General features: G+C 36.3%; 1 protein-coding gene across 3 annotated transcripts in view; it reads right to left on the bottom strand.

Annotated features, from left to right (window-relative positions):
• Positions 1-23,566, bottom strand: part of CMSS1 (cms1 ribosomal small subunit homolog (yeast)) — a 333,716-nt gene that overhangs the window by 30,690 nt on the left and 279,460 nt on the right. For all 3 annotated transcript variants that reach the window (XM_015593042.2, XM_006916546.3, XM_025050090.1), the window contains one exon: positions 2,220-2,308. In XM_015593042.2, coding sequence (XP_015448528.1) covers positions 2,220-2,308 — 89 coding nt within the window. The remainder of the gene's footprint in view (positions 1-2,219; positions 2,309-23,566) is intronic.

Here is a 23,566-nt window from a genome sequence, read left to right as displayed (position 1 = left end):
AAAGAGTGATGAGAAAATTAGAATACTGCTATAGTTATCCATTCCTTCTTTTCACAAATAACAAGTGCCAATTCAGGGCAAGATTCTGTGCTAGGTGTTGTGGAGATGCAGATAAACTCTGTCCTCGAGGTGTACAGACTGGTAGGGAGACCAGGGAGCTAGCCAGATAACACTCATAGGAGGCAGAATGGCACAGGAGAGCCCCTTATGAATTCTCTGGCCAGGGAAATGAGGAGGGCCTTAGAGGAAGCGGTTAGGACATTTTGTCTACCTAGGACTTGCATTCTTTAAAGCAATTTGGTAGTGAAAGAAATTAGAGCAAAAGGAAGGCGGTTAAAATGGTCCATAAAATCTTAAGCTTTTGTAATTTTTTTTCTTAGCAGAAAATAGCAATAGTATGTTACCAAAAAAGCACATGAGGACATGGTGAATCTAATTTTCCCAAACTGAAAGAGGAAAGACAGGTGAAAAAGGAAGTGGAAGCAGCAGCATCCTCAGCACCTGGCTAATAGCCACCCAAGTGGGCCATGACACCAAAACCCACCTCCAAGCCTCAGGTAATTTGTCAAGTGGGGTACCCCGTACTTCACAGGGCAGCCGTGAAGATTATGTGAGTCACTATGCCTTGCACTGTGCCTGTGGTAAGTGCTCAATAAATGGCCTTTATTACTGTTGAAATTTGGGTGGCTGAAAGGCGAATGCTCACAGAAATGAAGGATGTATTTAACTTTTTCCTCTCCCATTTCTCCCTTTTCTTCCGATGGTTCTCTGCCCTTTATTTAACATGATGGTTGTGGGAAAAGAAGGGCCAAGGAGGAAGGAGCTAAAAACAGGAAATTTAGCGATGCAGATGGCTCTACCAATGAAAAGACAGAAAAGATGCAGGCTTGGGCAAGTTTGTTAATACAAACCTCTTTCACTAATGAGTGCAGAAAACCTGAGTAGCAAGCAAGAAAAATATCAAGGGAGAAAGAAAGAAAAAAGAAAGCCAATGGGGTACAAATAACATTTGGAAACAAGTTCTGCAGGTAGGCACTGATTAGATGCAAAGGCCAAAGAAGGCATAATTATGGTGTGGTTGGTGGGATAAATTAGGGTACAATTAAACCCCACCTTGGTGAAATAAATTGAAAAGCGAAGGACATTAACCTGTAGATCTTAGAAAGCATGGTTAAATCTCACACTGATAGAGGGCTTTTAAGCAAAATAGTTAATAGCTGGAGAGAAAACCAAGGTGATTATATATAAAATATGTATACCTTTCTGCTTTCCTCTTCCCACAAAGAAAAAACAACAAACAAAAAAGACAAACTACATTTCATTATAACAATTAACACTTCAATGCTTATTCTTATTGGCAACCATTGTTGAAAGTACAACAAGTATTAATTGTTTAGTACTCACTGCAACTTTGTGAGGAAAATACAATTACTATCACCAATGAGGAGACTGAGGCACAGAAGGTTTAACTTGCCTAAGGTCTCACGGTTTGTAGGTAACCAAGGTGCCACACTGCTTCCCACAATTACCCTGGTCGTGAACTTTGGGTAGAGTCACCCTGTGCAATGAGTTTAGGGCCACTTACAATATGACCACAAATCATATTACAAAGATGATAACTTTGGACTGACAATAGATAGTTCTTTAAAATTCACACATGGTTACCAGTCAGGTTTGAAGAACATATAATGTGAAAAAGCTGCAAACAGATGTGAGTGAACAGTAGGAAGATTAAAAAGGAAATAAAAAGCCATAGGTCCAGGAAGCAAAGTTTACCAAATGGCCACTTGTGGTACTATGAAGGCAGCAAATCCTGTGATAATTCATACGATGGACCATAATGCTGGGTAGCATGAGGCCCTGGGGGCCCGTTGGCAGCACAGCATGGCACTGTAATCATGCATTGGTGAGCGGGGGGTAATCTTTCATATCTTTATGAAATTTGTCTCCTTTCAAGAACTGTACATAGAAGAATAAGACTGAATATTTGGTGAAAATGTGACACAAAGATCTGAGATACCATTATTGTAAAATATATTTACATTGTGAAAAAAAATATTAGGGGAAAAAAAGACCTTGCTTGTTTATAATTAATGAAGCATGGCTTTTTCAATGGTAGAGAAGATAAAAGTTTCCCAGAACTCCAACCAACAACTGACGTTAGGGATATTGTAGAGGGTGCAAGTGGCTGATTGCAGAATCCAACAGTGACTGGTCACCTGTTTGGTTTTCTTTGACAGTGCAGGAACTGGAGCTGTCTTCTGCTGCATCATTTCTGTGTTTCCTCCTCCTTCACCATCTGATGCATCTAGAAAATATAAAGTTTAAAAATTAGAAAAGTTTTCTCTCTCTCATTCTCTCTCTCTCTCTCTCTCTCTCTCCCACCCCCCCCTCCTTCCTTCCCATTGCTAGCATGATCTTTTGGGTATGTGCCACCTGTCTAGAATGCTCTATCCCTTGATTTAGTAATTCCACCTCTAAGAAGCTGAATTTAAGGAAGGGATCCAAAATGAAGATAGAGATTTCAGGACCAAGATGGCAGTCTTATTAACAAAACTGCAAAACTGAAGACTATCCAGATGTCTAACATTTGAGAGTGTTTAATTATGGAACATTCATACTGATTTTACAGATATTAAACTCTTCATTTTCAGATAAGAAAGCTGCTGCTTAAGAGAGTGAAGTAATCTACCCCAGGGCACACACCTGGGAACCCAGATTTGAGTACCAAGTCTTCCTCACAAGGGACGCTATCTGCACTGAGAACCATCAAGCTCTTGACCTGGGTGCTGACCCCAGGGGAAATGTTAAAGAGATTGTGACAAAAGGATTTTAGGTCATAAGAAATTCTTACTTTGAATTTTTATAATCTTTCAACAATGGAAAAGATAAATTCTTATTCTAAGAATCAGGGAAAATAAAAGTTTTAGAGTTTTTCTGTATATAAAGCTCTCTTCAAGAAACATGGCAACCACAAATTTCTTACTTCCCATGATACTATAATGCCTTCTGGATTATAGTGGTTTGTCGATAAACACATTTTTGAATCTTTGAAAGGCTTTACTTATTCCCTTAAAGTTTCTCTATATATCTTAAAGTAAGCCCAAAATATGAATTTGTGAGCAATCTTGGTCAGAATTCATACTTAGTTAAAAATTAACCCATTTGGTAATCTTGAGCTTTTAAATGTTGGTTTATTATGATGATAATTTCATAAGTCAACTTGATTGGGCCACAGGGTGCACAGATATTTGGCCAAAAGTTATTCTGAGTGTTTCTGTGAGGGTGTCTTGGATGAGATTAACATTTGAATGGGTAGAATGAATAAGACAGATTGCCCTCCCTAATGTGGGTGGGTCTCATCCAATCAGATGAAGGTCTGAATCAGGTGACCCTCCTCTGGGTAAGAGGATTTTTCCTGCCTTAGGACTTGAACTGAAACTTGGGCTCCTCCTGTATCTGGAGCCAGCTGGCCCTCAGACCAGAACTACACTATTAGCTCTCCTGGTTCTCAGGCCTTCTGACTAGGACTAGAATTAAACAATTGACTCTTGTGAGTCTCCAGCTTGCCAATTCACCATGCAGATCTTGGGACTTGCCAGCCTCCATTACTGCATGATCGAATTCCTTATTTTATATCTAGATATAGAGCTATATAAGTATAGATAGATATATAGAAATCTATCTTCTATTGGTTCTATTTTTCTGGAGAACCCAGATTAATAAACATACTTTCAACTGCATAGCATGAAAAAAAGTACTCTACCTAATAGAGTAGTAGCAGGGAGGAGATTAACAGATTTTTAAATGAGTGATTAAGTTGGCATTAACAGTATTTATAGAACTCCTTCTGGGAAGATAGTAGTTATATTTTTCCTTATTCCTTCTTCTAATTACAGCTAAAATTCCTGGACACTGTATATAAAACAAACACAGAAAGTCTCTGAAAGGTGGCGAGAAGAAATCAGACCTGTAGGGACTTTGGGGCCCAATGAACAACATAGGGGGAAGCTCCTTGGGTTTTCCTTTTGCCTCATTATCTCAGACTTGGAGCTTAAGAAGCAGTAACTTGAAAATTACAATTTGAGAGCAGACAAAAGAGGCCCCAACAAACATCTGCTCTATTTAACAAAATGTCCAGAGAAGGGGCAGCCTAGCAAGACAGAAAACTTATAGACAATAACTAGTTGACTCCAGCCAAACACCACTGAAAAACTGTGGCCTTATCTCCACCAGCAAAGGCTGAATGAGGAGCCTAGATTTTCACCTTTGCCAGGCTATAATGAAGCACCCTAACTCTTCCTTCACCTCCTACCAAGTGGGATTGAACCCCTGAAGGGATTTTTGTCCCTGAAGAGTGCTAACAAATCTTAGTTCCCTCCTCCTATCACCACCACCACCACTGCAGTATCAATGGAGATCACGTGGTGAGCTTAGAATTTTACTTCTTCCTGGCAGTAATGAAGTACTCCTCTCCCCCATCCCCCACTAGGATAGTGTCAGAGGAGTCAGGACTTTCCATACTGCCCAGTGGTAATGAGGCTACGCTCACACTAGTAGTTTTAACAACCACTAAAATAGCTATACAAAGAGATACACTCAAGAACACAAAGATAAATCAAAACAGAATTCTATGTTCGAGTAACAGGAAAGCAGGAAAGAGAAAACAGAGAAACGAAACATAGTAAACAAACAGAAAAACATAATATGGCAGATTTAAACCCCAACATTATCTATAATTATATTAATGTAAATGGTCTAAACATACCAATTTAAAGACAGAGGTTGACAGAGTGATTAAAAAAGATGACTTAACTATATACTGTTTACAAGAAACTTACCTCAAATCTAACAATTAGGCAAGTTGAAAGCAAAATGATGGAAAAAAATATAACATGCAAATATTGCTCAAAAAAATCAGGAGTGGCTATATTAATATTAGATAAAGTGATTTTGGAGTAAATAAAATTACCAGAGAAGGAGGACTTTATATAATGACAAAAGTGTGACTCTAACAATAATACATAGCAATCTTGAATGTGTATGCACCAAACAACAGAGCTATAAAATATGAGAGGCAAAAACTGATAGAAATGAAAAAGAAACAGACAAACCTACAATTAAGTTGCAAACTTCAACAGTCCTCTCTGAAAAACTGAGAGAATGACTAGACAGAAAATTAGCAGAAGAACTGAGTGACACCATTTACCAATAGGATCTGATCAACATGTATAGACTACTGCACTCGACAAAGCAGAATATGTATTCTTTTTAAGCATTATGGAACACATACCAATAAAGACCATATTCTAGGATATAAAACATCAACAAATTTAAAAGAATTGAAATTGATAAACAGCATGTATAAAAAACCTATAGCAAACATTATCAACTTAATAATGAAAGACTAAATGCTTTCCTCATTTGCAAACAAGACAAGGATGTCTGCTCTGACCAGCATTATTCAACATAATGCTAGAACTTTTAACCAGTGCAGTAAGACAAGAATGGAAAATAAAAAGCATATACATCAGAAAGGAAGAAATTAAACTACTGCCATTTGCAGATCACATGATTGTTTACATAGAGAATCTCAAGGAATCTAAAAACACCAAAACACAAAACAAAAACAAAAAAAATGCCCTGCTAGAGCTAAAAACTAGAGAGCTTCGCAAGTCACAGAATAAAGCAAACATCAATTTTATCTCTATATACTAGCAATGAACATGTGAACATAAAAATTAAAAACACAATTCCATTTACAATTGCTGAAAAAAACCTCAACATATTTACATGTAAATTTAACAAAACATGTACAGAACTTAAATGCTGAAGACTATAAAATGCAGATGAAAGAAATTAAAGACAACCTAAATAAATGAAGATATATACCATGTTCATGAATTTGAAGACAAATCATAGTAAACATATCAGTTTTTCCCAAATCAATATACATACAGGTTTAACACTATTTCTAACAAAATCCCAGCAAGATTTTTCCCTAGATTTACACGATTATTCTAAAATTGATGTAAAACGTCAAAGGAACTAGAATAGTTGAAACAATTCTGAAAAAGAATACTTAGTGGGAGAAATTATGCAATTTCAAGACATATTATACAGTTACAGCAATCAAGACTGTGTGGTATTGGCATAGGGATAGACATGTAGAAGGATGAAGTAGAATATAGACCAGAAAGAGACACACACAAATATGCCCAACTGATTTTGGACAAATGTGCAAAAGCCATTCAATGAAGAAAAAATCCTTTCAATAAATGTAAAAAATAATCCATAGGCAAAAAAATTAACCCCTATGTAAGTTTCATGCCTTATACAAAAATTAACTCGAAACGGATCACTGATTTAAATGAAAAATGAACCTTTAGAAAAAAAAGAGAAAACCTTTAAAATCTAGTGTTAGGCAAAGAGTTCTTAATTTTGATACCAAAAGTACAATCAACATAAAAAATAATAATTAGTTAGACTTTATCAAAATTGAAAACTTTTGCTTTGCAAATACCTTGTTAGGAGAATGAAAAAACAAGAAAGAGAGTGAGAGAAATATTTATAAACCATGTAGCTAACAGAAGACGGATTGATATCTAGACAACATAAATAATTCTCAAAATTCAACACTAAAAAAGCAGACAGATTAGAAAATGGCAAAAGACATGAACAGATATTTCACTGAGGAGGATATTCTATGGCAAACAAGTACCTTAAAATATATTCCACATCATTAACCTATAAGGAAATGCAAATCAAAACTATGAGATATCACTACAAACCTATCAATGGCTAACATTAAGAAAATAACACCAACACCAAATGCTGGTGAGGTTGCAGAGAAACTGGATTACTCATACATTGCAGTGGGAATGTAAAAATGGTACAGCCACTTCCATTCCACAAATGGAAAATAGTTCAGCAGTTTCTTAAAAAAATAAACAAAACTAAACATGCAACTACTATATAATACAACAACTGTACTCCTGAACATTTATCCCAGAGAAATCAAAACTTAGTTTATACAACAACCTGTATACAAATGTTTACAGCAGCTTTGTTTATTATGTATAATAGCCAACAAACTCGAAAACAATCCAGGTGTCCTTCAGTGGGTGAATAGTTAAGCAAACTGTTACATCCATACCATGAAATACTAATCAGCAAAAAGAAAAAGAAAACGAATTATTGATACACATGACAACCTATATTAATCTCCAGAGAATTATGCTGACTGAAAAAAGCCAATCCCTAAAGGTTACATATTGTGAGATTCCTTTTATATCACATTCTTGAAATGACAAAATTGTAGAAATGAAGAATAGAATATTGTTTCCAGAGAGTTAAGGAGGGGGTGGGGTTGGGAGGGACGTGGATGTGGCTACAAAATAGCAATAAGAATGATTCTTGTGGGGATGGAAATGTTCTGTACACTAACTGTATCAATGTCATTATCCTCGTTTGATTTTGTCCTATAGTTTTGCAAGTTTTTACCATTGAGGGAATCTGGGAAAGGGGGATATGTGATCTCTCTGTACAGTTTTTTACAACTGCATGCGAATCTACAATGATTTTGAAATAATAATAAAAAAAATCTTTAAAGGAAATCTATCATTTTCTTCAGGAAGCCCAAAATTATGCTGGAAAAGCCAACAGGCTGTGTGGTTGACTGTGAACAAGACTCTTGTGTCATCCTGCTGCTGGGGTACCCCTGTCCCTGCAGTCCTGACTCAGAGAGTCAGGAGGGCAGTTGGGTTCACAGAACCACAGTTGACCCAGGGAGGCCACGATGAAGTCGTAAAAAAAAAAAAAAAAAGGCTAAGGTAAGGGCTAGGGTGGCCAGACAAAATATCCTCTAAATATGAATTTCATATAAACACTGAATAATTTTTTAGTATAGGTAAGTCTCAACTATTGCATGGGGAATACCTCAATTATTCACTGTGTATCCGAAATTCAAATTTAATGGGTTGTTGTTACGTATTTTTATTTGCTAAATCTGGCAACTCTACCTAGGAAATATCATTCCCCAGAAAAAGCCACCTTTAGTCCTGAGATGTTTCTTGTATTGGCTTCTATTCATGGGGCCCCCTTTCTCTTCACATTCTCCAACTCATTTTCATCTGCGATCCTTCAAGTAAGCCTTTGCTAGGACTACACAGCCCTCCTTCTTCCTCTTGCCTCTGCACTTGTATACTATTGTACTTTATAAACCAGCACATAAATTTATCCTTCCTCACAGTGTGAGCTGCTGGTATTGCATAAATGTTAGGCTTTCTCTCCATCCTAACTGTAAACAGTTCGAAGGTACCCATCAGTTCTTCAAGTACTTGGTGTTGATTAAAAGTAAAAAGCACTCCCTTACACCTATTGCTTTATTTACATTTACATTATAAGAGTAATATATATTCTCTGTGTAAAACATTAAATCCCTTGCAAAAATCTTTTATCCTTTTATTAGCTTTAAAAATCACTTTAAGATAAAAAGGATGAAATACAAATAAATGTCAGGATCAAAACTGTAAATATTTAAGAATTAAGCAATGCTATTTTAAAAAAAAATTCTGAATTCTGTATTTCTCCATGGCCCAGAATCTGGTAACTGAAGAGTACAGTCTATACATAAGCAATCTAGTCAAAAAAAGCATATTTTTAAAAGTACGTGACTCTTACACAAAAAAAACCCATGAGAAATATTTAAAATACCTTGTTAATCAAATGCTCTAAATCTGAGTTACTTCTTGTTCCAAAAAATTATTTCATCTGAAACCCTTTAACACATAAAATGAGATCATCTCATATCACCATAGGTTGACTATATTAGTTGTTTCTTTAGTCTGTGATGTTTTTGGTTCCAAGAGAGAAAATTGCTTTTCTGAAATAAGGATGCTAGTTCTGTGATTTCCATTAAGAGAAAAGTTTGGAGACCCAAACTGGCCAGCCTGGATCTAGCACCCAGGTTTCTCTAGAATTGCTTGCATTTGGTTTAAGCCAAGTCTGTGCCACTCAGTCCCAGCAGCTGATTCAGCCCATGCAGTGGAGCCACCGAGCCAATGCCATCCATCTCCAAATCCCCGAAAGCCTACTTAAAAAAAGAGATACTACCAGATGGGATGGGTTGAATTCTTTCAAAAGAGGAGTCAAGCGTGCACTGCTCTTTTTAAGTATATGGTAAAAACAGCAAGCTAAAATGTCTTCCCTTTCCCTCAATCGTCCTCTTCAGGAGAAATATCAGAAGTCCAATTTCCAGCAATTTCCTTAAGCTTCTGAGTACCTGCTTGCATGGACCCCGTCTAGGCTCTGGGAGGGACTCTGACAATGGATTATAAAGTCAAATTTTCTTTAAAAATTTGCAAAAGGAAGGTATTTTTTTTTAACTACAATATGTTCAGACCACTCTCTATTTCTAGTCAGAATTCTCCTGTCACATATACCCTAGTGAGTGGTGCTGGAATGGGAGTGAGCATTTTGGGGATCCAATTAGAGGAAGCTGGTTGAACATACATTTAGTTTAAAGGTAAGGAGATGTTATGTGGTTTGCAATCATATAGTCTAAAGTTAAATTAATGCTAGCTGTCGTTGTGTAGGAATGCTTCCAGGAAGGCTACCATCCTGTGCTAACCTGATACTCAGGCCAGACGCTATAGGTCATGACACAAATGTGCCTGTAGCACCCGTCCTAGAACTATGCGGGAAGTGGAGGAGAAGCAAGGTTTGAAGCCAGGTTTCTAATTATGAAACCAGAAACTAGTGAATGGAAAATTCTTTCAAACACCAAAAATGTAAAACTGTAAGCAGAGCATTAAGTTCCCATTTTTACCTATTCAAAAATGGAAGATCTCTCCTGTAGGAATACAGTAGATCGTGCATTTTATATATTTTTAAAGAAACTAATATTTTTTTATTTCTTATTTGAGGGGATGAATAAAATAAAAAAATTCAGAATTCCTGTGTTTGTAGCAGTACTGTTGTGATTTCTCATTTAAAATAATTTATTTCACACCGAATTTTGTATCAGTAATTTTATATTCTTTTCCTAAGAGAAGGCCCCCCAAATTATATAAGCTTCAGGCCTCATAAAAACCTAGATCTGCCCTGGGAACTCTTTCAGTTCTCATAGTTTTGCAACAAAACAAGCTACTGAAACACACAACAAGGATAAGTTTCAAAAGCAAGATGCAAAGCAGAAGAAGACAGATTCAAGAGGTTACATAAAGTGATTCTATTTATTTAACACTCTGTAAAAGGCAAAAATATAGGGACACGCACATACACACAAACAGATCAGCAGTCACTGGGTACTGGAGATGGGAGGCCTCTGGAGGGTGATGAATATGCTCTCTCAATTATGGTTGCACAACTGTATGCATTAATCAAAATTTCTAGAACTGTACACTAAAAAGGGTTAATTATACTACATGTAAACTATTCATCAATAAACCCGACTTAAAAAATAATAATAGAAGCTAATTTTCATAGCCAATTTGTAATACTTGCCCAGTGTAACCCAACTAATAATCCCAGATATTCTAATTGTGGAGCCCACAAACAACCCCTCCTACACTGCCCTGTATGAATAGATGCCACTTACAGCTTAATGCTTTTCCTTTTATTCCTTGTTTGCTAGGTTTTTACCCTTTTATATCATGAATATGTGTTAAATTTAATGCAATGCTTTTGTTTTTTCATTTACAAGATGACCATATGAATTTTTCCCTATAATCTGTTAATGTGGTGAATTGTAAAATTGGTGATTATTCCTAGGATAAATCCCAATTGATGATGATGTATTTTTTTAAAATAATGTTTTGTTTTGTTTGGGTTAACATTTTATTTAGACTTTTTTCATCAATGTTCAAAAGTTACATTGACATAATTTTCTTTCCTAGTACTGTTCTTTATCTAGGTCTCAAAGTTCTAATAGCTTTATAAAAGAACTAGGAAATGTCTCCTTGTTTTCTATTCTCTGAAATAGTTGTATATGGTTGACTATCTGTTCCTTGATATTTGGTAAAATCTTTCAGTAAAACAAGCACAGTGTAGTATTTTCTTTGTAGGTATGTTTTAACAAATGCTTCAATTTCTAATAGTTACATGATGATTCAGGGTTTTCTGTTTATTTTTAACTCAGTTTCAGTAAGTGATATTTTTCTGGGTAACTGGCTATTTTTCAAATTCATTGGAGAAAGTTAATCATTTATATGTAGCTATGTCCCCTTTTTCTTTTCTCTCATTTTTTTTATTTGCACCTTTTTTCTTGCTTAACCTTTCTTTTAAATAAACAACAACAACAACAAAATCCAGATCCTGTATTTATATGTACATACTTTGTGTTGCATCTTTTACACTAATTACATTAATTAATGTTCTTTACTTTCTTTAGGTTTACTTTATTGACTTTCCAATTTCCGTAGTTGGATACTTAGTCCACTTTTTCTAATGTAATAAGCATTAAGGTTATACATTCCCTCTAAAAGTAACTTAAGCTGAGTACCCTACTTTTTAATATCATAGCATTTTCATTATCATTTAATTCTAAATATTTCTAATGTTTTCATAATGATTTTTCTTTGATGAATTATTTAGAAGTATATTTTTAAATTTCCAAGTAGATTTTTTAAAGTTCTTTTTGTTTGTATTGTGTTTAGAAAAATGGCTGGCCTGCATATCAATTCTTTGGTATTTGTTAAGACTTGCTTTATTTTCTAGCATAGGGATCAGCAAGTATTTTAGGTAAAGGACCATATAGTAATAGGTGTAGGGTCTGCAGAATAAGTCTCAGTCATTACTCAGCTCGGCTGTCCAAAGCAGCCCTAGACAATATGCAAATGAATGGGTGTGGCTGTGTTCGGAAAAACTTTATTTATAGAAACACATCCTAGCTGGATTTGGTCAATGGTCCAAAGTATGCCAGCTCCTGACCTAGTACACAATCAATTTTAAAAAATGTTTCGAAGTTTTTTTTGATGGAATGTATGGTTTCTAATTGTTAGATGCAGAGTTTCATATATGATCATAGATAAACATGTTTTTCAAATTTGTTGTTTATGAATTTTTGTTTTATCTATCAATTATTGACATATATATTAACATCTTCATCTTACTTTAAATTAGTCTATTTTTTCTAGTAATTCTACCAATTTTTATTTACACATCTCACAGGTAGATTAGGTACATGCAAGTTCAGAATTGTTAAAACTTCTTGTTGGTTGAATTGTTCCTTTTATCATTATGTTGTGACCCAGTTCTTCAAAATCCTTCTTGTTTAATTTAGTTCAATTTCCCTTATTGGGGTGTGTGGGGGAGGGCGTTCTATATTTCTAGAGGTAGTCAGCTGTTCTCTGAGAAATCTAACTGTATGCACTGAAAACTAATGCTGGAGACACAGCTGTACTTCAACAGTTTAAAGTGTTTTGCTAAAATTACTCATCCCTAGGAGCCAGAATGTTTTATTTGGCCAGGAGAGGGAGGCCTGGAAACTACTCTTCAAAAACCATGTTCCCAGATCATTAAGGGACTCCCAACAGCATCACTGAGAAAGAACACAATTCCCACATCCAAAGAACAGGAACCTGTGATGAGTGAACTCAGTGAAGATCCTAAGGCCAAGCCAGCAAAATGGAAGAAGACAAAGCAGGATAGCGGGGAGAGAGGAGAAGAGGAGAGAGTGGAGGGGAGGAACAAGCAGTGAGAAGTACAGCCAGTGGAAGAAGGGGCCCTCGATTCTGACTCACTTATGCTAACTGTGGTCATGCTCCACCCTTTATTGCTTCTGTACACTTTAAAAAATAATTACTAGAGCTATACCATGACCAAAAAATAAGGACTTATAATAAATAAGGCCACGTCAGAAAATAATCACACTGTCTGTAAGTGTATCACATTTACTCTGTTCAGAATGCCAACTCTCCCTTTATCCTTGTCATCTGCTTTTCTATCAAAATCTTACTCCTTCCACCAAAAGTCAACCCAAGTTTAACCTACCCTGTAAAGACTTTCTGAAAGTAGAAACGAGGCTATTTTCTGGCTATAATCTAGCGAGCAGTCACAACTTTCACCGAGAAAAGAAAATGTGGAGAAAAGGAGACGAGGATCCAGTGTGCAAATTAAGAAGTAGTGATAGGTGGCTGGAGCAGCAGAAAACCCAAAGCCAAATCTGTGGTGTCCAATCCAGGGCGTCTGGTTGCTCTGAGGGGGCTGCTCAGAGAAGCGTGGGAAGGTTCAATTGTCAGCCTCCCGGCCTTTTCTGGCCATGTAGTTCCAGGTCCAGGTGTGGGAACACTGGACGACTCAAAGTCTTCCACAGGCTTGTGGTGGTTCATCGGGCTTTATATCAGCATGGCGTATCTCTCTTGTTTTGTTTTTCCTAGCTATCATCCTTATCTTTTTGCTTTTAGACTCCCATACCCAGCAAGAAACTGGGCATGATTTAGCTTTTCCATCTCTCAGGCTCCTTAAGATGTCTTCTGCCTCTCTCCAAAAGATATGACAAAACAAATGTAAGTTACTATGAGTTGATTCTATCAGAAGTTTTGTCATCATTCTGAATTGAAATGGGCATCTCTTTTACCCTTTAATTCAGCCATTTCTAGTGGCAACTGTTACAGCTGGGTTTACCCTCCAATACTCATGTTTTCATAGCTGAAAACATAGCTGTTTCATAGCTGTGAAAACATGAGCAGTCCCTAGCAACAGACCCAGCCTTTGCTTACAAAATATGCTGTCAGTTCCCACAGAAAACTTTAAAGTTAGAAAATTTGGAATACGAGGGCCAAACTCTGTACTAGAGTTGCTTTATGGTTCCTGAAACTCTGAAAGAAGGTAAAGTACTAAGACCAATAAGATTATCTCAAAAATACATGACTGAAGAAAAATGTTTCACCTTCTTTCTGTAGGAAGCTTAAATGCTACAAGATTTGTGTCACTAGTTACATGTCAGCGGAACTAAATCTTGAAGGTTATCTTTCAAAATTTTGACTGCTCCGGGCTAGTAATGCTTTATTTACTAATTTTTAAAAATGCACACAGGACAGCATCCTCAGGAACTGCTAGCCCACATCAGGGCAAAGCACCCAGAGCTATAGGAGTCTGACCTCTTGTGTAAATGCTCACACTTAAGCCTGGCTACAGTGGCAGTGGAAAGGGCCTCTGATGCCAAATATCAGGTGCTACAGGACCTTTCATCTTTAAGTTACAAAAATACAATGGAGATCATGCAGCTATCAGAGGACAACTTTGCAGGCAGAACAGCTACCTGCCTGCTGTCTGTCCTCAATAAAGGATTTTTTTCTTTTATCCTATTTTAGTTTTAGCTTAAGCAAAAAAAATTAGGTAAGTCAGTTTGGACAGCAGGACCTCAATTTTACTCTTGGGGGTTAGAGCTCCACCTGTCTTCCTTTCCAGTTTGCTTTAAATGTTGGAACACTTATATACAGTAATTCCCCCCTTATCCACAGTTTCAGTTACACAGGTCAGCTGGGGTCTGAAAATAGTAAATAGAAAATTCCAGAGATAAACAATCATATGTTTTAAGTTGTTCGCCATTCTGATTAGTGTGATGAAATCTCACTCTGTCCCCCCGGGACATGTATTGTCCCTTTGTACAGTGTATCCACGCTATATACTCTACCCTCTCATTAGTCACTTAATACCATCTTGGTTATCAGATACACTGACTTTGTTTTGCAGTGTTTGTGTTCAAGTAACCCCTATTTTACTTAATAATGGCCCCAAAGCACAAAAGTAGTGATGCTGGTAACTGGATATACCAAGGAGAAGCCATAAAGTGCTTCCTTTAAGTGAAAAGATATGTATGTATAGAAAAAAGAAAAACATAATATATATACAGTTTGGTACTATCTGAGGTTTCAGGCATCCACTGGGGGTCTTGGAATGTATCCCCCTTAGATAAGTGGTAGGGGCTATTGTATTTGGGGGCAGTTTTGAAACTATGAGTAATTTCAATTTAACCTTGTTAGGTGAATAGAGCCATGAATGCTGCCAGTGACATTTTGGGTCTTAACAGAATTGATGAGTTTATGGGATGAGTATACTTGATATATTTGGAAGCAGTGCTATATAAATTCTCCATTCTTGGAATAGAAACTAATACTACTACTACTAATAATAACTCTTACATAGTCCTTATTTTGTGCAAGACACTGTTCTAGATGCTCTGCTTTTACAGAAGTGGAAACTGAGGCACTTGCCCAAGGTTAATAAGAATGAGTGCCAGGATTTGGATCTAGGCAGTCTGGATGCAGAGTCTACTCTTAACCACTATACAATGCTGTTCCACTAACTTGGAAAAAGCAAACTAAGTAGCTCTCTGAAGGTACTGGTCTCTAAACAGGGTACTGGAATCCATGGAGCTTTGTGAGTAGAGCCCAGTTTAACATAATGTATGTTATGATATTTGAATAACACTCATCTAACTGAGCAGAAGCTCTTGCATATGCTGAGCAGCTCCCCTCCTCTAAAACAAATGAACAAACAAACCACCCAATTAGTCCAGATATGGTTAGTGACTCTCCCACTACCCCTGCCTCCATCCTATATTTTAGCAGGAGAGAAAATAAATCCTGGTTTGCCTAGGCTAGTCCTGATTTATGCCTGTCATTCCCACATGTCATCTGGTTTAATATCTGTCTTATTGCAGAGATTCTTTAATATATTAATATGCATTACTACTCTCCGAGTGTGGGAATGGGAATGAGGTCATCCTCAGGCTTATCTGACCCCTGACCTCTGCTCTGTGTGGCACAACTTAACAGCTCCCAGAATAGTACTCTGTGTTCACATTTTGGGCAGTGCCAGTGCAGAGAAGTAATGAAGGAGATCCTAGAAGGCTTAGTAGAATATTCTAGTTCCAACTTTTGTGATCTTAGGCAAATCACTTACTTTATGCCACAGTTTTCCCACTTGTGGATTGATGAAGTCATACTGCTGTTTTTTATGATTCTCTTCTGGTTCAGGCCAATTTCTATTAAGAATGCTATATACCCTGGACAAGTCAGATTTTCCAGAGTGAGGTGGGATGTTGAAGTACAGAGGCATAAGGTAACATTAAAAAAAATATATAGGTGAACATGGCCCATTATATGGGTACATGTGAGTTACATCATGTCCTCTAAACAGAAATTTCATAAGGAAAAAGCCTATGAGGCTACAGTTAGATCTGCTACTCATTCACCCTTGCTATAAAGTGTGATCCCAAGGAGGAGAAATGTTATAATGGAAAAGCACACTGTTTCTGTTAAGACTACCCGTTAGCCCTCACAGAGACTTCAACTACCTATTAGATTACTTAACCTATGCCCTTAATGTACATCTTGTGAATTGTTAAAGGTTGCTGTAATGTTCACGTGCTCTGTTCCAGAATGTTTAACTTTCTTAATCAGCTTCTCAATGGAAAAAGCCAGATCTTAACTGCCTTTTTGTGTAGCTTAGGACAAGGTAAATAAATAAGAGAGACTAAAACAAGACTTGATTTGTCAATACTATACTACCAATTTGATGAAATTGTCAATAAAAAAAATTTTAACCTTTTTCTCTATGATATAAAGTTAATAAACACTAATTGTAGAGATTGCAGAAAACCAAGTAAAAAGAAACAAATGAAAATTTGGTACTCCTATAAAAGATAATCACACTATAATAAGAAATCTATTATAATTTTGACACATTTACCTTTTTTCTCTCTGTGTATATGAGTATATGTGTGTGTATATATATATACACACACACATATGCATACATCTTTATATACCTGGAATTACATATCATATACAAATACTCTATCTTTTATTATTCTATTATGAGCATTTTCCCATGTCCAGTTGTCTTGAAAAACATTTATAATGGATATATCACAAAATGTTTGCCTATAATACTTAGATTATTTCCAAAATTTTGCCTTCGTAAATATACTGTAATAGATATCTTTGTACCCTTTATGTATTTCTGAATAGAATATATTTCTAGAAGATAAATTACATTGTAAAGAAGTTTGCATGTTTTTTAAGGGTCTTAACAACTTTTAAACTGTTTCCCAGAAGTTTTGGGGCCAATTTTTAAGTCATCAATATGTGTAAAAATATGTTTCCTTACACTCCAGCAAACACTAATTTTTTAAACACTAGGTAAAAATGATACTGCATTTTAATTTGTATTAACTTGATTATGACCGAGGATAAATATTTTACTCTTTTTATTAGCCATGTGCATTTCATATATAAATAGAATGTTTTTAATCTTTGTTCATTTTTCAAGGAGGGTTTCAATGTTTTTCTTATCAATCTACATGAGCTTTTAAAATTAAGGTTAATTTTTAAAGTTGTCTTATCTTTAAATTTTTTAAAAATTACTTTTGATCTACAGATGTTTTAAATTGTAATGAGATCAAATATATCATATTTTTTCATTACGATTGTGCTTAGAAAATTTCTCCTCGTTCCAAAGTATTTTTATCTAGTTTTTTTTTTTTTTAAATGAGTAAATCTTTTTTTTCTCTCTTTTTTTTTAAACAATTAACCAAAATCCTATTGAGTAGATTTTATTGTATGGTATAAAATGAAGCTCCAATTTTATTATTTTTCCAAATATTTAATCAATTGTCCTAACATCTTCCTGAATGATTCTTCCCTTCCTCATTGTCTTATTATGGCACTTTCATTCAATGAAAACATAAATCATACATACGCTACGGTCTGGTTCCATTGATCTGATCTGCCTATGAGTCATCTATATCATAGTATTACTTAAAAAATGTATTGTGCTTTCTTCTTTTTTAACTTCCCAAATGGCTATCACATTAGGGTGAAAGGAGTAGTAAGAGAGGGAGCTCCAGATTCAGGCCAAAATCTCTGAGAGAGCTGGGTAAGGGCGAGGGATGGATGAAGGTCAGTGAGGTTGTAGGTGTGCAGCTTAAGCTGTTTTGCTACAAAATTTCATATTATACCTCTGTCACTCAATAGCTCCTTGGCTTCAGACAAGTTAATTCACCTAACTGTGAATTCACATCTCATATGTGTGTGTGTGTGTGTGTGTGTGTGTGTGTAGTATAGGTATAAAATAATTAAATGAATTAATGTAAAACACTTAGAATACATAGCCCATAGTAAACGTTATTACCACTATTTGAAATTCCAGCATACTAATGAAATTCCTCTTTCAAAGAAATTTCATATCGGTATGGCACAGGGATTAAATTACAGGCTCTCTAGAATCAGGCTGCCTGGACTAGAACCCTATTTCTGCCATTTATAAGCTGTGTGACCTTGGAAAAGTTACTTGCTCATTCTGTGCTTTAGTTTCCTCATCTATATAATTAATAGTGCCTACCTTATAGGGTATAGAGTCCTGACATAATGAATGTAAATTGTTTAGCACACAGTCTGTCTCACAAGTAAATTCTTAGGAAATGGTCATCATAACCATCATCTTACTTGATTGCTCTGGGACATTTGATAATGATGTCAGTCCTCAACTTTCTGACACTCTCTCCTCCTTTGTTTTCTGGCACACTATGGTTTGGTTCTCAACTCATCACTTCATACAATCTCTTCTTTTACTTATCCCTTAAAATGCTAGCATCTCCAAGGAGTTCTCCACTACCCTATTCTTTGGTCACCATATATTTTCTTGATGTTCCTTCTTCTAAGCCAGAAATTGGTAATTTTTTTTATTAGAAGACCAAATAGTTAATACTCTAGGTGTGTAGGTCATATGATCACTACACAGTGAATCATGAAACCATCCTTTGAAAATATGTAAATGAGTTGGCATGGTTATGTTATAACAAAACTTTATGTACAAAAACAGCAGCCAGCTGATGGGCCATAGTTTGTTGGCTCCTCCTCAGCTACCTCTTGATTAGACCCCTTATCATATTGCATCTGTCTTTCCCACTGTACTGTAGGCTACTTGAGAACAGGGTGTCCTTTCATCCTTCTATACGCTGTATGTAGCACAGAATCTGGCAGATATAGTCAATCAACATCTGCTGAAGCACTGAATGAGATGACCACATATATCAATCTTAACAGTTAAAAACTTTGTTGTACTACAAGGAAGAAGGCATTTCTTCCATGTGAGCCCTTCATTAGCTACCAAAACAAACTACAGAGAAGACCTCATTGTCTATGTAACACACTGAAATATCTAGTAGATTTAATCTTTCTTTCCCAAATGTGAGAGGGAATTTCAGGTCCAGGAAATTCACAATTTCAAGGACCAAGTAATATTGCAGACATCAAAACAGAGCTGTCCAGCGTGATCTATAAAACAGGACTCACTTTATAGGCATTGAGAAACAGCTGTTTCCCCATTTCAGTTTTAAAAGGAGAAATAAGCTACAAGGCTCAGGGGTATATGCTAAGCATATGGAGAACATATATTTGCTTAAAGAAATGTGACATGGAGTTGACAAAGGGCTCAGTTTGTAAGAGATAACGTCCTGATGAGTGAAATTAAGAGGATAAGGAGGATATATACAGAGTCATTTCAGCACTGATTAATGAAAAGGGAAACACCAATAAACACTGAAGGAAAAAAAGAAAAGAAAAGTTGAAGCTGGAAAGAACTGAATATACTCTAGGGAAGGCCCTAACTACAAGAACCAAGTATCACTTGCAATAATAATGGATTTATTAAAATAAATTTTTGATAAAGATGATACTGGCTTAGGAGAAAACATGGAAATCAAACCTCATTCAAAAGTAACAGTGTGAGTATTGAGTTTCTCTAAATACAGTGTAGACGATACTTATAGAGCATAGAACACCTGGAAAATATATTAAAGACTCTGGGGGAGAATTTTAGACTTCTGGAATAGACTTAGAAATAGGTAACAGACAAAGAAACATGTTAAACTTTTTTTCTATTCATTCCCATGTTCAAACTTGACCAGAAGTAATATTTTTAGTATAATTAAACATTTGCTGAACTCCTTTTATGGGAGATTACTCACTTTGTGTGACTCAACATATTCTCTCAAGTGGCAATTACCAGAAAGCACTCTTTAGAATGTCTTAAAACCATAAAATCAATATTGGTGTGAAAAAAGGACCCAAGATTTTCTTAAAATCATTTTCTTAAAGTCAGCTTCCTTTAGCTTTCTACTTCCCTTTCCCTCCTAAGAATTATAAAAGGATTCATTATGTGGCCACATGGACATTAATTCATTCATTCTTCAAATATTTAATGAGCACCTGCTGTGTACCAGGTACTGGGCTAAGCCCAGAGGAGGCAAGATGATCAATATGAGTTCCTTACTCTGATAAGCTGACAAGTAAGAACAGACTTGTGCAAAAGCAATTAAAATGCAATGTGAGGCTATAGTGATGGAGAATAAATATGAAATGGTCAGAGAATTGGGGTAGGGGAACGGTGGGACTGTAGAGGGATAGCATCAGGGAGTTTTCTAAGGTAATGGAACGGTCTGCATAGTACTGATTGTGGTGGTGGTCACAGAAACCTATATGTGTGTTAAAATGCATAGACCTGCAAATATGTAGTGATAGAAAGAAATCTAACTATGGGAGGTAAAATTAAAAAAAAAAAATTCATAGACCTGTATGTCAAAAGAAAAAAAAGCTAATTTTACTGTATGATATTTTAAAATTTAAAATAAAAAATACCATGTGACAGATGTCTATCGATAGGCGTATAAGTAAATAAAGTATGTATGGTATATTCATACAATGGAATATTATTGAACAATAAAAAGATTGTAAAACCATGGATTAGTCTCAAAGGCATTACTGATGCAAGAAGCAGGATAAAATGAAGTATATCTTTTGCGATTTCATTTATATGAACTTCTAGAGTAGGCAACATTAACATAGGATGACACAAAATCAGAGCAGTGGTTGCCTCTGTATGGGGTGTGGTTGAAATGCTCTTGGTCTTGGTCAAATCTGACTGAACAGTACAGGTAAGATCTGAGTACCTCAATATATGTAAATTATATTTCAGTAAGAAATAAGCATTTAGTTGGCTTGTCCTTTACACCAGAATTTCTTATGGTGTTTAAAGGTGTAAAAAACACTTAACAACATCTGTAGCATATGTTATCATTTTCTTTTAAAGATAAATTGGAGTTTCTTTTGGTTTCTTAATGAAATAAACATAATATCCAAAAAATAAATCTTGTGACAAACAATTAAAATGCAATGTGCAGAGTATGCAGAAGAAGGGGGATGAGGACAGAACTCTACATTCTCTTGGGGTGAGGATCTGTTGGTGCATATCAGGGAAGACATTCAGAAAGAAGTGAATTGCATCTGGATGTTGAGGAAAGATTAAGAATTCAATGCACAGGTCAGGAAAGAGCATTCCAGAGCAAAGTCACAGATGTCAAAGATGTCAGATGGCTGGGGGAAGTCCTTCTGGGTGAGGACACACAGGGTCCTGTGGGAAATGAAGTTCTAAAGGAGGGCTAGGTTCAGGTTGTCAAGATCATCCCCTTCCCTCCCCCACACCCGGTGCTAAGCACTCTATGTGTGCAATTTAATTTAATCCTCCTAATCATCTCCATTTTTCAGAACTGGGATTGGGAAGCGCAGGGCCTTGCCAGCGGTGCAAGCATTCCCACACGGATAGCTTGGGCTCTTACTCTCATCCTCAATGATGTGCTGCCCCCTATCTGCCATGCTGAGGAGTCTGGCCTTGTTCACGATGCTCATGGGATCTAAGGGAAACTTTTACCTCATCAGTAAGCAGATAATTGGCCTCTGACAAGAATGGATGATTTGGGCTGTAGTTCTCAGTCTTTTTTCCTGCCTCAATTCACTTGTTAGCAGGACTATTTTTTAACAAGATCATCAGTAACAGTGGCTGAGCAGTGATCACCGAGGACTGTTTCCATGCTACCCGTTCCACAGATACCCTCCTTCTGCCGGCTGGTTCTAACTTGGGGATTGGGTCAGCAATAAGATGATGGAACTGTTCCTCTTACAAGTTTCTAAGTGGGAGATGAGGTACTCTTGGGGTCCCCAAATCTAAATGAGAACATGTATGGAGTAGAGGGGCTGGTTGTGGGGAATTTTGTGCAGATGTTCTCACCAATTGTTCCAGAGGATGCTGAGACACTGAAGTAAACAGGATTTACTGACCAGCTGTTTTCCACGTCTTGTTATAATGTGGATTTTCTGGCCCCTGGACTAGCTCAGGTATGAAACTCCATCAGACTTAGAGGTTTCAGAGACATCTTGGAGAGAGGGCATTATTTCCGTGGTGTTCTAAGGACGATGGTTCTCTACTGGAGAGGACCCCAAGAAGGCTCTCAGAAGAGCCCGGGCCCTTCTCTCAGAACAGACACTTCCTAAGAAAGCTCTTATTGGACAGAGATTAAGACTAGGTCAAGGGCTTGGCATTGGAGAATTGTCTTAACGCCTTTTACAACAAAGCTGTACAGTGCTCATGATTTATAAAATGTATTCATATTCACTATCCAAAAATAATTTTGAGCTCACAAAAATGCTGGCTGTCTGCATTTAACAGATGAGGAAACTGAGGCTTAGGGAGGTTAAGTTGCTGACACTTGCTTAGTTTGCCCACCTGCCTGCTTTTTTTCCCCTTAGTTCCCTCCTTACCTCTCTACCCAACTTTCTTCTTTCGGTTTAAAAAAAAGTCTAGTTATTAGTTAACTATGGGCCATCTTATTCTAGAAAAGATTTAAGGCAGCTTACAAGGTTATAAAAATAAATAAAAAGCTAGTATAAATTAAAAGTGGGAGCAAAAGAAACATAAGAATTAGACTTGAAATCAATCCAAGAGTTATAATAAAGATGTTATAATGCCCTATACATTTGCTATTGGTAGGCATACATTTGATTCTAAGTTTTTAGGAGCCACTGTGAAAAAGGAAACCTTGTCACTATTCAGAGTAGCCATAGGTTAAAACAACAACAAAACAACCAATTCCTCTGCAGAAGTACAATGATTTTAGGTTCTAAATAATTACAACACAAGTCACAACATGCATAGCAACTTCCTTTGATAATTTAACAGCTTCAAACTAGGCCTTAAAAGGAGATTCTGGTTTCACACTTTTTTTCAGTATACAAGAGAATCTACCAAGTCACATTTCAAAGAACACGAAAAGAACACCGTTACCTCTGAACTCCTGTAGCAAATTCCACTTACAGAAATCAAAGCAGGTAAGACTCCAGTGAGCTCATTACTTGCTGAAACAATTTCAGGACCCAGGGAGATAGGCCTTGTGACCGTGGGAGAAGAGACAAAAATCCACCCACTGTGCTATAAGAATAAATAAGTCTTCATAGAGATGTTTCATCTCATTTTGTAAATTATTTTAACTTCATGATTAGGATCTGATGGCAAATATTAACAAGACCTTTCATATCTTACATTACTTAGGATGACTGTTTTTAATATAGAAAAGCATTATGCCTGAGTGCCATTTTCTATGTTGTACATCTTGCTGAATTCAGGCCCCAGGGCCAGGTTTTATTTACACTGGCTATTTTATACTTTCCTTACTCAACCTTCCAGTTTCCCTTACTTTTATGCCAAGGAACGGACACAGAGTTTT

This window comes from Pteropus alecto, unplaced genomic scaffold (genome assembly GCF_000325575.1).
Source record: "Pteropus alecto unplaced genomic scaffold, ASM32557v1 scaffold164, whole genome shotgun sequence".
NCBI classification, from domain to species: domain Eukaryota; kingdom Metazoa; phylum Chordata; class Mammalia; order Chiroptera; family Pteropodidae; genus Pteropus; species Pteropus alecto.
This window is presented reverse-complemented; position numbering and strand designations above follow the sequence as displayed.